This window comes from Geotrypetes seraphini, chromosome 7, assembly GCF_902459505.1.
Source record: "Geotrypetes seraphini chromosome 7, aGeoSer1.1, whole genome shotgun sequence".
NCBI lineage: Eukaryota > Metazoa > Chordata > Amphibia > Gymnophiona > Dermophiidae > Geotrypetes > Geotrypetes seraphini.
Genome location: NC_047090.1, coordinates 3791734 through 3808120, shown reverse-complemented (window position 1 = coordinate 3808120; position 16387 = coordinate 3791734). Strand labels below are relative to the sequence as shown.

At 49.6% G+C, this 16387-nt stretch overlaps 1 protein-coding gene across 2 annotated transcripts in view; it reads right to left on the bottom strand.

Annotated features, from left to right (window-relative positions):
* The window catches only part of TRIM24 (tripartite motif containing 24), a 230085-nt gene that overhangs the window by 23338 nt on the left and 190360 nt on the right, over nucleotides 1-16387 (bottom strand). For both annotated transcript variants that reach the window (XM_033951827.1, XM_033951828.1), the window contains exons 17-18: nucleotides 10848-10922; nucleotides 2570-2722 (exon numbers count right to left, since the gene is read on the bottom strand). In XM_033951827.1, coding sequence (XP_033807718.1) covers nucleotides 2570-2722; nucleotides 10848-10922 — 228 coding nt within the window. The remainder of the gene's footprint in view (nucleotides 1-2569; nucleotides 2723-10847; nucleotides 10923-16387) is intronic.

Below are 16387 nucleotides of genomic sequence, written 5' to 3'. Positions count from 1 at the left end.
GACAACGGTAAAGAAAAAATAAAGTTTAATTGATCTTTTTTTTGGGGGGGAAAGAAATAAAAGAAGATACTGATAAAAAGTCAGTAAACCGCGAGAGCGGGAAGGCAGCGAAAGAAAAAATTTTCAACAGCCGTTGAAACGCAACTTCTTAGCTCTGCGGAAACTAAGAAACTGAGGGACCGCGCGCCTACGTCGGGCGGGAAGGCATTCGCGCATGCGCAGTGCGGGCGTCAAGAACTTTTTCAAGTTCTTGAAGTGTCCGTACTGGGGCTCCGTCAGTGACGTCACCCATCAGTGAGAATATGCTGCCTGCTTGTCTTGGGATAAAGCCAGGTTTCCCCGCGATCAGCTGCCAGCCGCGCGGCACTTGTGAAGGGGATCCCTGGCAGCGGCACCCAATGCCGAAGAGGATTCCCCTTCGCAGCGGTCTGCCTCGCGGCTGGATTACAATGAGCACTTTTCCCCTTGCAAAAGTGCTCATTGCTCCAGACGCGACCTATTTGGAATAAAAGTGCCAGTTAACTGAAAAAGATAGTAAAATACAGAAAATTTAAAGGGAAAGAGCCCTTTAGAGCAGCACAGCCTCAGGATTTTTTTTTCTTCAGAACAGATCCCAAGGCTCTCAAACTGGAAGCCTGACCAATCAGGGGGCCAGGCTGCCGGCTGAGGCACCTCTACAAAAATGTGGGGAGGTGGAGGAAGGGGGGGACGGGACCCAGTATGAGACCTGCCGGGTTTGACACCTCCGAGGTCGGACGGATCCCCAAACAGGACCTGTCCATGCTCCTTCCGGCACGAAAAGGGCAACCAGGAGTCCTAAAACAAATTCCAACAGGCCTAACACAGGGAGACAGATTTTTCCTACCTCTACCTGCTGGAGACTGAGATAGACTGGATTGCTAGAGGGAGCCTCAGCTAATATACTACAAGTTTTTGTCTCAGTCTTCACCTACTGGTCATAGTGAGGTATATACCCATCTGTACAGAATAACTATACTGATCTATCAGGCGACACAGAAGACATCTGTTCACATTGATTGTACAAGATCGATCTGTACTAATCTGGTTTGTTTAGTTTTACAATGTGTGTATTGATGTTCTAGTGCTCATTGCACTGTGTAAAATGCTTTTTCCTAGGTACACTCTTGTTCTATGACTTATGTTACCAGCATTCAACTTGCATAGTGTAGTGCAAGCATTGATCCTGAGAAGGGTGGATTATTGCAATGCACTATACCTGGGAATTGCTAAAGTGAAGATGAGGGCACTGCAGATGTTGAGTAAATCTGCTGCAAGATTGATTACTAGTGTCCCAAGAATGACTCACATAACCCCAGTGCTGAAACAACTGCATTGGTTACCTATGCAGTAAAGAATTCACTTTAAGATTCTTTCAACTATATATTAGATTTTTTATCATGTTTCTCTGGTTGATTTACAAGGATTTTTTGAAATGTATCAGCCTAGGTGGTGTCTGAGATCAAAAAATAGTATGAAATGGAGCTTAGAGCAGGGGTGGGCAACTCTGGTCCTCGAGGGCCAGAATCCAGTCGAGTTTTCAGGATTTCCATGCATATTCATTGGGGAAATCCTGAAAACCCGTCTGGATTCCGGCCCTCGAGACCGGAGTTGCCCACCCCTGGCTTAGAGGGTATGATGTCAATCTCTCATGTTAGGATTGGTGCAGTGATGATGTCTGTGGAAGGTGCTAAGCTTTGGAATGTGTTGATTGGAATTTTGTGATATTCTGCTAGGATGAATTTTAAGAAAATGCTTAAAAATGAATTGTTTGATAGTGCTTTCTTGGGTTAACTGTTTTTTTTTTGTTAATGAGAGCCGTTCTGCAATTGTGTCTGTATGTGATGTTTAACTTGTAATTTTTGTAAACCATATAGTTAATATATGGTATATAAAATTTAATATACGGTACATAAAATTTTAAATAAATTTCTAAAAATCACATTTTTCATATAGAGGACAGGGGTGTTAAATAACGATTGGCCCTGGGTGTTACATATGCTAGGTATGCCATGGTGATGAGTCAAAACTGCGCAAGACAATCGCACACGGACAATGTCGGGTAATTGCACGCAGGACTAAAACACAATTTTAAAGCGCTCCGAGTGGGGGAACCCTCTCCCCCACTTTACTTAGAAGTATTGGTGCTCCCGTTGGGGGGAGAACCTCTCCATTACAGAGGAAATTGTCATTTTTCCCTAAAAAAGAGAGAAAAAGGCTGTTTCCTCTATAATGGGGGGTTCTCCCCCACTGGGTGCACCAACTGTTCTAAGTAAAGTGTGTGTGTGTGTGTGGGGGGGGTGGTTCCCCTCTCAGAGCACTTTAAAATTGTGTTTTAATCCAGTGCGCTGACATCCTGCGAGTGATTGTCTGCCCAGCAATGTCCACGAGCGATTGTCTTGCGCGGTTTAGTCTAAGTACCTTATTCCACTGCTTACCAAATACATCTATTTTGGCTATATTCATGGTTATAGGAATACTGCTATTATATGCAATCTTGTCTTCACTTTTCCCTAAAAGCAAGTATCTGAAGAAGGATTTGCCTGCTTACCTCATTAAATTCAGCACAATTTCTAAAGATGAGTCTTATGTCAGCCACAAACTCATCTGATTTAGTATAATGAGGCAAAAAGGTTGACTGCAGCTTCTTTTTAATAACAGACATGTCCATGGGCTTCTTAATTATTCTGTAGTAGTCTGGTACCTATGTAGAAAACACCCCCCCAATAAAAAAATATTAATTATGCACATAAGAATTTAAATTTGTGTACATGTATTGATTAAAAAAAAAAAAAAAAAAAGAAAACCAAAAGATAAGGATGTTCCTTGATGAAATGCCAATCAACAGCAACTTAAATAGAACCCCCCCCCAAAACTTCATACAGAGCTCTATTAGAGCTAATCATCCTGCAAGAGTTTTGCCTGACTTTACGGCTAATACTCAGCAGCTTAACAGAAACAATTTGATGTAAGAATACTCAACTACAGTCCCTTTGAGGTTTTCTTGTAAACGAAGCTGGCAGAGGCTAAAAATAACTTTTAAATCAGATCAGGAAAATCCAAGATGGCCGCGATTTTTAGCACAAAATAGCTCGGGAAAGGCACAGGAACCCTCCAAAAACGTCGATTTGGTGATTTTTGAGGTGGGGGTTAGGGCACACTGACAAGCCACCTAAAACTCCTTTTTAAGACACTCCTCCTCCCCCCCCCCAAATCGCTAATTCAGGCTGTCAGCCTGCTACTTACTGTGCAATGTGCTGCCTGGAAATATTGCAAGAGAAGCTGAATCTGCTTACAGGGAGATCATCTGCCTTAAGAATCATGCAAGCTGGACTGCCCCACCGGCCCGATATCCACGGCTGGGTACCTCCGCCACACTCGGAAATGCTGCGCATATGCCTGGTCGAGAGGAATACAGTTGGCCCCAATCCGGGGCACACCTCCACGGAGCCATGTAGCCTGCACTTGACCCACTAGTGGACGAACCTGGGGTGAGCAAGTTCCCAAGGAAACGGTCCCTGAGCCCTGATCTGAAGATCAGGCAGTCCAGAGGGTGCAATGCCAGGCAGACAACCCTCTGGAAGCACACTTTGCGCAAAGTCTGTGATCTTCTGCAGCCAGAGCTGTCCCCGCAGGGATCCTCTACAGAACAGGAGCAGAATCCACGAACGAAAAGACTGAATTTAAAGAAAATAAACACGAGCAGAGAAAATAAGCTCCTACAGTCTAGCTTGTAGGAAAGAAACTGGATTCATGGGGGGGGGGAGAGTCTTAAGGTAAAAGGGGAGGGGCTCAAGACTCTCTGTAATGAGACTTCCTATAAGCTTTGACGGGTATGGGAAAATAACCCACTAGTTCAGGAATAGAGTGGGCTTGTACAAGAACCTTATATTATCCAGATTAGTGTTTAAGCCCGTTACATTAACGGGTGCTAGAGTAGATGTCTATCTTTTTTTTTTCTTTTTTCTCTCTCTCTCCGTGTACGCTGTCTGTCATTCTTTCTGTCTGTGTCTCTCCCTGGCCCCCTGTCTTTCTCTGTTGTGCCATGCCTGCCTGACTCTCTGTGACCCCTTTCCTATGTCCTTAGTGTCCCATCTTGTCTTTAATGCTCTCAGTGCCTCCTTCCTATGTCCTTAGTGCCCCCAGTGCCACCTTCCTAGTGTCCCATCCTATGTCCTTAGTGATCTCAGTGCCTCCTTCCTATGTCCTTAGTGCCCCCAGTGTCACCTTCCTATGTCCTTAGTGCCCCCAGTGCCTCCTTCCTGTCCTTAGTGTCCCATCCTATGTCCTCAGTGCCTCCTTCCTATGTCCTTAGTGCCCTTTCCTATGTCCTTAGTGCCCTCAGTGCCTCCTATGTCCTCAGTGCCCCCAGTGCCACCTTCCTATGTCCTTAGTGTCCCATCCTATGTCCTTAGTGCCCTCAGTGCCTCCTATGTCCCTAGTACCCTCAGTGCCTCCTTCCTATACCCTTAGTGCCCTCAGTGCCTCCTATGTCCTTAGTGCCTCTAGTGCCACCTTCCTATGTCCTTAGTGCCTCCTATGTCTTTAGTGCCCTCAGTGCCCCCCCCACCCCCAAAGCCAGCCAGCCTGCCTGCCTGCCTCCCTCCCAACCCCCTGTACAGTAGAACCTATCATTTTTCTAACCCTCCCTCCCATTTCCCTGTGCAGTAGAACCCTTGAAAGCAGAATGTTTCCATCCCCCCCCCCCGCCACTACTGCCGAAGTGCAGCCGACCTCACTTACCATCCCATCCGACCCTCCCACCGCGAAGCAAACAGAAACCTCCCGGCTCGAGCAGCAGCCGCAGCACTCTAAACCTCTAAACAAGATTCAAGTTTGCTATGCTGCACCACGCATGTGCATGCCTTTCCGCTCCACTAGAGGGCGCATCCCTACCTCGTGGTCCTCAGTTCACATAGCCAGCCAAGAAGCCAACCTCGGGGAGGTGGGAGGGTTGCGAGAATATCTGCCTGCTGTCCCTGGATAACACCTGTTACGGTAAGTAACTGTGCTTTATCCCAGGACAAGCAGGCAGAATATTCTCACATGTGGGTGACCTCCAAGCTAACCAAAAAAGGGACGGTGTGAGGATGGCAATTTAGGAGAACAGATTACACAAAACCGACTGGCCAAACCGGCCGTCGCTCCTGGACAAAGAATCCAGACAGTAGTGTGAGGTGAAGGTATGAACTGAAGACCAAGTGGCAGCCTTTCAGATCTCCTCGATAGGCGTAGATCTGAGGAAAGCGACAGAGGCCGCCATCGCCCGAACCTTATGCCCCGTAACCCGACCATGCAGCGCGAGACCAGCCTGAGAGTAACAGAAGGAAATGCAAGCCGCCAACCAATTGGACAAGGTGCGCTTGGAAACCGGGCAACCCAAACGATTAGGATCAAAAGACAGAAACAATTGAGGAACCGTTCGAGAGACTGAGTGCTTTGCAGATAGAAAGCCAAAGCCCTCTTACAGTCAAGAGTATGTAGCGCCACCTCTCCAGGATGAGAATGGGGCTTGGGAAAAAAGACAGGAAGAACAATGGACTGATTGAGATGAAAAGCAGACACCACCTTAGGCAAGAACTTGGGATGAGTGCGGAGAACCACCTTGTCATGATGGAATACAGTATAAGGCGGATCCGCCACCAAAGCCTGCAGCTCACTAACTCTACGAGCAGAAGTGAGCGCAAGCAGAAAGAGCACTTTCCAAGTGAGGAACTTCAGACGAGACTTATCCATAGGCTCAAACGGAGGTTTCATAAGTTGAGCAAGAACCACGTTGAGATCCCAAACCACAGGAGGAGGCTTGAGAGGAGGATGGACATTGAAGAGCCCTCTCATAAAGCGAGAAACCAAAGGGTGAACAGAAATGGGCTTGCCATCAAGCTGCTGATGGTAGGCAGCAATCGCACTAAGATGGACCCGAACAGAATTTGTCTTAATGCCAGAACGAGACAAATGAAGTAAATACTCCAGAACCGAAGACAAAGAAGGAGACAAAGGGTCGAGACGATGCGAAGCACACCAAGAAGTGAATCTAGTCCACTTCTGGGAATAACAGTGTCGCTTAGAAGCCTTACGAGAGGCCTCCAAAACATTCCGCACCGACTGGGAAAACTGAACAGAAGGAATCAGGTGGAAAGGAACCAAGCCGTCAGATGCAGAGACTGCAGATTGGGATGCAACAGTGAACCCCGACTCTGAGACAGCAGAGAAGGAAAAACAGGTAGAAGAAGAGGCTCCCTAACACTGAGCTGAAGAAGCAGGGAGAACCAGGGCTGCCGAAGCCACCGAGGCACGATCAGGATCAGATCGGCATGAGTTGATCTGAGATGCACCAGCGTTCTCAAAATTAGAGGAAAAGGTGGGAACGCATAAAGAAACTTCCCCTCCCAAGCCAGGAGGAAGGCATCCGCCTCAAGACGATCCAGCGAGTATATCTGAGAACAGAAGAGAGGCAACTTGTGATTGAGGGGTGAAGCAAACAGATCTATCTGAGGAGTCCCCCAGCGCTCGAACACCTGACGTAATGTCTGAGAATGAAGAGATCAATCGTGCGGTCGCAGGAGGCGACTCAGTTTGTCCGCCAAACAGTTGCGTTCTCCTTGAATGTAAACCGCACGAAGGAAGATGTTGTGGCGGAAAGCCCAATTCCAAAGGCAAAGGGCCTCCCTGCAAAGAGACAGGGACCCAGTGCCTAATTGACGTAATACATCGCCACCTGATTGTCCGTACGTACGAGGACCACCTGGTCCCGAAGAAGATGACAAAAGGCCACTACTGCCAAGTAAATGGCCCAAAGCTCCAGCAGATTGATGTGACAGCGGCGATCCGACGCCGACCAAGGACCCTGTGTCCAAAGACAGTCGAAGTGAGCCCCCCACGCATACCCCTGGAAAGATTGGAAGAGTCGGTCCACCAATGGAGCGAGCGCCGCAAAGGAGGAGTCACCGCAATGAGACGGGAAGCCGGATCCCGATCCTGTCACCACTGGGACGCCAAAGTCCACTGAGGAACCCGAAGGTGCAACCGGGCAAACGGCGTGACATGAACGGTGGAGGCCATGTGACCCAAGAGGACCATCATCTGCTTGGCCGAGACCCAGGACCGCAGAGAAACCTGCTCGCACTGTCGGACAAGAGCCTCCCGCCAAGTCGGAGGCAGGAACGAGCGAAGCTGAACCGTGACCAGCACGACTCCGATGAATTGCAGAGACTGCGAGGGGCACAGCTGGGACTTGGGAAAGTTCACCTCGAACCCCAGACACTGAAGACAGATAATAGTCTGTCGGGTCGCTGCAATAACCTCCTCCCTCGACGGCGCCTTGATCAACCAGTCATCGAGGTAAGGAAAGACCTGAAGGCCCTGGGACCGCAGGGCCGCCGTGACAACCATGAGACACTTCGTGAAGACTCGGGGGGATGAAGCCAGCCCAAAGGGGAGGACCCGGTACTGAAGGTGCAACTCCCCCACCTGAAAGCGCAGGAACCGGCGAAAGGCGGGATGCACCGGGACATGGGTGTAAGCCTCCTTTAGATCGAGAGAGCACAGCCAGTCCCCCTCGTCGAGCAGGGGGTACAGAACCGGAAGGGAGAGCATCCTGAACTTCTCCCGAACCAGATACTGGTTGAGACGTCGAAGATCCAGGATCGGAAGAAAGTCCCCGGTCTTCCTGGGAACCAAAAAGTATCTGGAATAGAACCCCCGGCCCTGCTGGCAAGGGGGAACAACTTCCACTGCCCGAAGGCGCAGAAGAGCCTGGGCCTCCGACAACAGCAGAGCCAACTGTGCCCGGTTGGAAGGACACGCGCCTGGTGGACTGTCGGGAGGTAACCCCCGGAAGTTCAGGGAATAGCCGTTTGCCACAACGTTGAGGACCCAAGCATCCGAGGTGATGCATTCCCAGCTTGGGTAAAAGACACGCAGGCGGCCCCCGATGGGAAGAGGCGCCGGCAGTAGCGCGGAGGGGGCCTGCCCCCATCCGCCCAGACCGTGAAAAGGACGGCGTGGGCTTAGATGTCGCAGGCGTCTGAGGCTTCGGCTGCGCCCGGGACTGCTGATGTGGACGTCGAAGAGGCGGCCTCGAAAAGGCCGGAGTCGACTTCTGCGGATATCTCCTGGGCGGAGCCCGATAGGTCTTGGGAGGGGCCGGCTTCGCCTTGGGTCGCACCAGGGAAGCGAAAGACCTCTCATGCTCCAAGAGGCACTTCGTGGCCGCCTCAATGGAGTCGTCAAAGAGCTCCGAGCCTACACAGGGGAGGTTGGCGAGGCGATCCTGGAGATTAGGATCCATATCCACGATCCTGAGCCACACCAGCCGGCGCATGGCGACAGCGAAGGCGGATATCCCTGAGGTGAGCTCAAAGGCGTCAAAAACCGCATGAAAGAGGTACAGACGAAGCTGAGAGAGAGACTCAACCAGCTGCCCAAACTCTGTCTGACGAGAAACCGGCAAAGCACCCTGGAAAGCAGGCAGGGATTTGACCAAGAACTTGAGATATGAGGTAAAAGTAAAGGCATAATTCAAGACTCGATTGGCCATCATTGAATTCTGGTACCCGCCTCCCAAACTTATCCATTGTCCTGCCTTTGCGTCCCGGCGGGACCGCCGCAGAAACCCGGGAGGGATGAGATTTTTTAAGCGAGGACTCCACCAGAAGCGACTGGTGAGACAACTGAGCTCGCTCAAACCCCGGACACGGCACCGTCCGATACTTGGATTGCATTTTAGACGGGACGGCCGTCACCGCATACGGGGTCTCCAAGTTCCTAAGAAAAGCCTGACGGAGCACCAGGTTCAAGGGGAGCCGAAGGGACTCCCAGGGCGGAGAAGGCAAGTCCATTTCTTCCAAAAACTCCTTCGAGTATTTGGAGTCAGATTGGAGAACTAAATGGAGTGCCTGTCCCATATCCTGAATGAACCTCGAGAATGAAGAAGGGCGAACCCCGGCCCGGTCGTCCGGAGGTGTAGCTGAACGAGACCTGCGGGCAGCCGAAAAGTAGGGCAACGCCTCGCAAGAGTAGCGAGGCTCACACCCAACCTCCTGCTCCGAGCCCCAAGAGGCAGCGCCAAGAGAATGCGCCAGGGTCGAGGACCGACGGTGTCCCGATCACCCCCGCGGGGAAGACCGAGGGGTGGGAGGCACCGAAGCTCTCAGACGCCTCGGAGACATGACCCGGGACTCGCCCGGGGAACACTTCAAAAGCAAAGGAGCCTGGGCTTGGGCCCCAAACCGAGGAGGCGATAAGAGCAACTGAGGGTTAGAGAGACACAGCTCAGAAACCTGAAGGGCCCCGACAGCGGGACAGCCGGGGATTGACCCTGCCTCGGGGGGGGGAATCCCAGGCACACTTCGACAATCGCTGAGGCGAGGTCGAAGGATGCTTCGACCGGCGCTTCGACCTTGGGCGGTCCGAGGGCGAGGAACGACCCGACGCTCGGGGCGAGGAGTATGAAGAAGAGAGATGCCGTGAGCGGCACACCTTGCCCCGAGGGGTCCCAACACCCCGCTCAGCTGATCCGGCTCCTGCGAGGTCGATGCAGGCTGCAGGTGGCCTAACACCGAAGAAAGCTCCGAGGAGATCAAGGCCCGGAGCATGTCCTTGAACACAGGCACGGCCATCATGGACAGCAGCTCCGAGGACGCAGTGCATTCCACCGAGGGCGACCTCAACACCGAGTATTCCCGCGGGGTGGAAGCACAAGAACAGGGCTTCTGGCTCTGCGGAAACTTTAGAACTGAGGACCACGAGGTAGGGATGCGCCCTCTAGTGGATCGGGAAAGCATGCACATGCGTGGTGCAGCATAGCAAACTTGAATCTTCAATCAAGTTTGCTTGAAAAGCTGTCCGCATTGGGGCTCCGTGGATGATGTCACCCACATGTGAGAATATGCTGCCTGCTTGTCCTGGGATAATTCCTTATGCACCAACCTCCCACAGTATTCTTTCAAATGCCTAATCAGTTCAAAATACAGTAGTGAGCGTCTTACTTCATAAATATCATGAAATTTGATCAAATCTCACCCTATTTTTCAACTTCATTGGCTCCCTGTGAAATATTTTAAATTCAAAATCCTGTTACTGACCCACAGAGTGATTTTTTGCCTCCCTCATCTGGCTTCTGCTGTAGTTCTCTACAAACTGGTTCATCATTTACGATCTTCCTAAAAATTTCTTCCCAGACTCTCTCTACTTTTCCAAGTCTGGCTCGACTCCACTTGCCAAACAGCTTTTTATTTAAACTTAATTTTGTTTCCTCCCTTTGAAATTGCCTTCCTTGAACATTACATGCTGAACCCAGCTGTAGTAAGTTTAATAGTACTCTTAAAACTTATTTAATTAACCTTGTCTTTAGCCCCAATTCTTAGGCTGCGTAACTTGTTTGGGGTAAATAGAGTGGTGCCAGCTTTCCTGCTTTCTTCTTTCCATTTCTGAAGAGACCTTGCCTGTCTTTAAAATGGAGCTTTGTTTCTTGGAACTTATCGTCTTTTCTGTTTCCGTATATGTTTTTAAATTGAAAACCACTTTGACACAACTGCAAAAAGTGGTATAGTGAGAACTGAATAAATCATAAACCAATATAGAAAATTCTTATAAATTTCATGAAATTTTCATAGCTGTAAAATGAAGCAAAAATAATACATTCAGCTACTTGCTCATTTAACTCTTAAGCCTACTTAAATGCATGCTATGTGTCAAGAGTTTATAACAGATTCATGAATGACTACTGAATGAACTTTTCTATTTTCTTAGAATCTCCAATTTCTAAAAATAACCAGGAAATATGGTTGATAAACCAAAACTATTTGATTTTTCCAAACTGTATTTACCGTAAGAGGAACAGGATCCTGGAATGCCAAACTCATTTCATGGCAGTAAAGGTACAGAAGTAGACGTTCACACTTCTGTAAAGAGAGAGAAAGAGAGGGAAAAAAAAGCTTAAAATGTTATTCAGCAATGCATAATTCTATAGTTACTTACATATCAGTTAAAAGACAAATCCAAATCTACTTTCATAAATTAGAGCTGTACTGAACAGCATATTTTACTATTCAGCCGAATACAAATAATGGGCATTGAGCTTTAACATAAAGCACAGTTACTTACCGTAACAGGTGTTATCCAGGGACAGCAGGCAGATATTCTTGACTGATGGGTGACGGCACCGACGGAGCCCCGGTACGGACAATTTTAGAGTGATTGCACTCTAAGAACTTGGAAAGTTCTAGCAGGCCGCACCGCGCACGCGCGAGTGCCTTCCCGCCCGACGGAGGCGCGCGGTCCCCAGTTGGGATAAGCCAGCTAAGAAGCCAACCCGGGGAGGTGGGTGGGACGCAAGAATATCTGCCTGCTGTCCCTGGATAACACCTGTTACGGTAAGTAACTGTGCTTTATCCCAGGACAAGCAGGCAGCATATTCTTGACTGATGGGTGACCTCCAAGCTAACAAAAAGAGGGATGGAGGGAAGGTTGGCCATTAAGAAAACAAATTTTGCAAAACAGATTGGCCGAAGTGTCCATCCCGTCTGGAGAATGCATCCAGACAATAATGAGATATAAAAGTATGAACTGAGGACCAAGTAGCAGCTTTGCAGATTTCCTCAATAGGAGTGGAACGGAGGAAAGCTACAGATGCTGCCATAGCTCGAACTTTATGGGCCGTGACAGAACCTTCCAGTGATAGTCCGGTCTGAGCATAACAGAATGAAATGCACGCTGCCAGCCAATTAGACAATGTACGTTTAGAAACAGGACCCCCCAATTTATTCGGATCAAAGGATAAAAAGAGTTGGGGAGATGATCTGTGGGGCTTAGTACGCTGTAAATAGTAAGCTAGAGCCCGCTTACAGTCCAAAGTATGCAGAGCCTGTTCTCCAGAATGAGAGTGAGGTTTCGGAAAGAAGACAGGCAGAACAATGGATTGGTTGAGATGGAATTCAGAGACAACCTTAGGGAGAAACTTTGGATGTGTACGCAGAACCACCTTGTCATGATGAAAGACTGTAAAAGGTGGATCCGCAACTAGTGCATGTAGCTCACTGACCCTCCTGGCAGAGGTAAGAGCAATAAGGAAGAGCACTTTCCAAGTGAGGAACTTGAAAGGAGTTGTAGCCAGAGGTTCAAACGGAGGCTTCATTAAGGCGGAGAGAACCACATTGAGATCCCAGACTACAGGAGGGGCCTTAAGAGGTGGTTTCACATTGAAAAGACCCCGCATAAATCTGGAAACCAAAGGATGAGCTGAGAGACGTTTCCCATGAACTGGGCTCATGAAAAGCAGCAATAGCACTGAGGTGGACTCTGATGGAAGTAGACTTGAGACCAGAGTCAGACAAAGAAAGAAGGTAATCCAACAAGGTCTCCACTGCCAGGGACGTAGGATTATGATGATGGAGTAGACACCAGGAAGAAAATCGTGTCCACTTCTGATGGTAACATTGCAGAGTGGCCGGTTTCCTGGAGGCATCCAGAATAGAACGAACGGGCTGAGACAACAGAGTATCACTTGAAGTCAGCCCGAGAGATACCAAGCTGTCAGGTGTAGAGACTGGAGGTTGGGATGTAGAAGGGTCTCCTGATGCTGCGTAAGAAGAGAAGGAAACAATGGAAGAAGAATAGGCTCCCTGGAACTGAGTTGAAGTAGAAGGGAGAACCAATGTTGCCTGGGCCACCGTGGAGCGATGAGAATCATGGTGGCTTGTTCCCTCTTGAGCTTGAACAAGGTTCGCAACATGAGAGGAAGCGGAGGGAAAGCATACAGGAACAGATTGGACCAATCCAGGAGAAATGCATCCGCTGCCAGACGGTGAGGAGAGTAGAGTCTGGAGCAGAATAGGGGCAGCTGGTGATTGTGAGGAGCTGCAAAGAGGTCTATCTGAGGAGTGCCCCACCGAGCAAAGATGGACTGTAGAGTTAAAGGATCGAGTGTCCACTCGTGAGGCTGGAGAATTCTGCTGAGTTTGTCCGCTAAGGAATTCTGTTCCCCCTGAATGTAGATAGCTTTCAGGAATAGTAGGTGATCTGTGGCCCAAGCCCAAATCTTCTGGGCTTCCTGGCACAAGAGGCGAGTTCCTGTACCACCCTGTTTGTTGATGTAGTACATCGCAACTTGATTGTCTGTGCACAGCAGGAGGACTTGAGGAAAGAGAAGATGTTGGAAGGCCTTGAGGGCATAAAACATCGCTCTGAGTTCCAGGAAATTGATGTGATGTTTCATTTCCTGGGTTGTCCAAAGACCTTGAGTTTGGAACTCGTTCAAATGAGCTCCCCAGGCATAAGGGGAGGCGTCGGTGGTGATGACAAGTTGATGAGGAGGTAGATGGAACAGAAGACCTCTGGAGAGATTTGAGGATATCAACCACCATTGTAGAGACTAACGAAGAGATGATGTCACAGATATGTGTCGTGAGCACGGATCCGTCGCTTGGGACCACTGGGTAGCCAGGGTCCATTGAGGAGTGCGCAGGTGAAGACGTGCAAAGGGTGTGACATGAACTGTGGAGGCCATGTGACCCAAGAGTATCATCATTTGCTTGGCAGTGATGGAACTTTGCAGAAGTAGCTGCTGACATAGAGATTGAAGAGTTTGGAGATGGTTGGACGGCAGGAATGCCCTCATGAGAACTGTGTCCAGTACCGCTCCAATGAATTGAAGTTTCTGAGTGGGGATGAGATGAGATTTGGGTAGATTGATCTTGAACCCCAGAAGTTGTAGAAATAGAATGGTTTGGTTGGTGGCCAGGAGTACTGTCTGAGATGAATTGGCCTTGATTAACCAATCGTCCAGGTAAGGAAAGACCTGAAGGTGGTGAGAGCGTAGAAAGGCAGCCACCACAATCAGACATTTGGTGAATACTCTTGGAGAGGAGGCAAGACCGAAGGGCAGCACCTTGTATTGGTAATAACAATGATTGATCATGAAGCGGAGGTACTGTCTGGAGGCCAAATTGACCGGTATGTGAGTGTATGCCTCTTTGAGATCGAGGGAGCATAGCCAGTCGCTCTGAGTGAGAAGAGGGTAGAGAGTGGCCAGAGAAAGCATCCTGAATTTTTCTTTGACCAAGCATTTGTTGAGATCGCGAAGATCTAAAATGGGTCTGAGATCTCCTGTCTTTTTGGGGACTAGAAAGTAACGGGAGTAGAATCCCTGCCCCTTTTGATCTAGAGGAACTTCCTCTATGGCGTTCAGAAGTAGGAGGGATTGAACCTCCTGAAGAAGGAGGGAAGACTGAGGAGTGTTCAAAGCAGACTCTCTTGGCAGACTTTGGGCAGGAAGTGTCTGAAAGTTGAGATAGTAGCCGTGGCGGATGATGTTGAGGACCCATTGATCCGATGTGATGATCTCCCAACGGCTGAGGAACAATGTAAGACGGCCACCTATAGGTTGAGGTAGGTGGGCAGATGGTAGGTAACTGGCTATGCCTAGAGAACCAAGTCAAAAGGGCTGTGTGGATTTTTGCTGTGGAGGTGGCTTCGCAGGTTGCTGCTGTGGTGGCCTAGGGGTCTGTCGTTGTTGCTGACGCTGGCGCCTAGGTTGTTGGGCAGCTGATGGCAAGGGACGAGCCACATAACGGCGTTGATAGGCCGACTGCTGTCTGAAAGGCCACGCTGGTGGAGTCTTCTTTTTTGTTTTTAGCAAAGTATCCCATCTAGTCTCATGGGCGGAGAGTTTTTGGGTGGTAGAGTCCATGGATTCCCCAAAGAGTTCATCCCCCAGGCATGGTGCATTGGCCAACCGATCTTGATGGTTGACATCAAGCTCCGACACTCTGAGCCAAGCAAGGCGGCACATAGCGACAGACATGGCCGTTTCTCTGGTAGTAAGTTTGAAGGTGTCATATATTGAGCGAACCATAAACTTACGGAGTTGGAAGAGAGATGACGAGCAGTGGTGAAAAGCCTGTCGTTTTCGTTCAGGAAGGTACTTTTCAAATGAAGCCATGGTGGTAAGAAGATGCTTAAGATAGAAAGAAAAATGAAAAGCATAATTACCAGATCTGTTAGCTAGCATTGCGTTCTGGTATAAACATTTACCAAACTTATCCATGGCTTTACCTTCCTGCCAGGAGGGACAGAAGCGTATACACTAGCTCCGGCAGATTTTTTGAGCGTAGATTCCACAAGAAGGGATTCATGTGGAAGCTGCGGCTCATCAAATCCAGGGATAGGAATTACTTTGTATAAAGAATCCAATTTACGAGGAGCTCCTGGGATGGTCAAAGGAGTCTCCAGGTTTTTATAAAAGGTTTCCCTCAAGATGTCATGGAGGTGTAGTTTGAGAAATTCCTTTGGAGGCTGGTCAAAATCCAATGCATCAAGGAAGGCTTTGGATTTTTTAGACTCAGCCTCCAAGGGAATAGACAGAGATTCGCACATCTCTTTGAGGAAGGAAGTAAAAGATGTAGAATCTTGTTTTGAGGATGGATCTGGGGTAGCAGGATCATCCTCATCCGAGGAACATTCACCCTCAGAAAGAAAAGGCTCTTCGGAGTCACCCCACAGATCAGGGTCCCTAATATGGGAGCTACGGTCTCGAGACTCCGGAGTGGAGGGTTCCAGTTGTCGGGTTTTGCGTGCCGACTTACCTGACCTCATAGACACGGTACCGGGAGATGTGACAGGCTGCATGGGTGCCGAAGTCTGAACAGCCTGGTGTTGCGCTCTCGGTTCCGGTGCAAGGACTGGCATCGAAACCAATGAAGCGGAGTGGACCGGTACCGACAAAGTGGATGCAGACAAAAGAGGCTGCTCCACTGCCGGTACCGGTGGCTCAGACTGGACCGGGACTGGAAGGCTCGGTGCCAAGAGAGCAGGAAGGAGCTGCTGTAACTGCTCCTTTAGCTGCACATGCAGGACGGCTGCAATGCGTTCGTCCAGAGAAGGCACCGGTACCGCCTTTTTCTTCTGCGGTACCTGCGGTGCTGCTCGACGCCCCGAAGATGAGGAGCCCGAGGTCGAGGGACTCACCTCAATAGGGGCGGAGCGCTTCCGCGGACGCCTCGCGGTTGGCAGGACTGGGCTCGCTGCTATCGAGACCGGAGGACGCTCCAGCGGGGATGGCTTCTTAGCCGGCTTACCTGGGTGTTGCGACGCCGGCGCGGTATCGCGTGGCGTCGACGAAGTGGGTGCCGATTAAGTTGGGGCCGATGCCGGTGTCGATGCCGCCGGGTCAGACATGTCGGCACCGAAAAGCAACCACTGTTGGATTTGTCGGTTTTAATGTACGTTTTTTCAAAGTGGCACAGCGGGTGCAGGTGGAAGCCTGATGCTCTGGACCTAGGCACTGTAAGCACCAGTTGTGCGGGTCCGTAAGAGAGATAGGCCGTGCACACCGCTGGCACTTTTTAAAACCTGGCTGGGGGGGTATGAA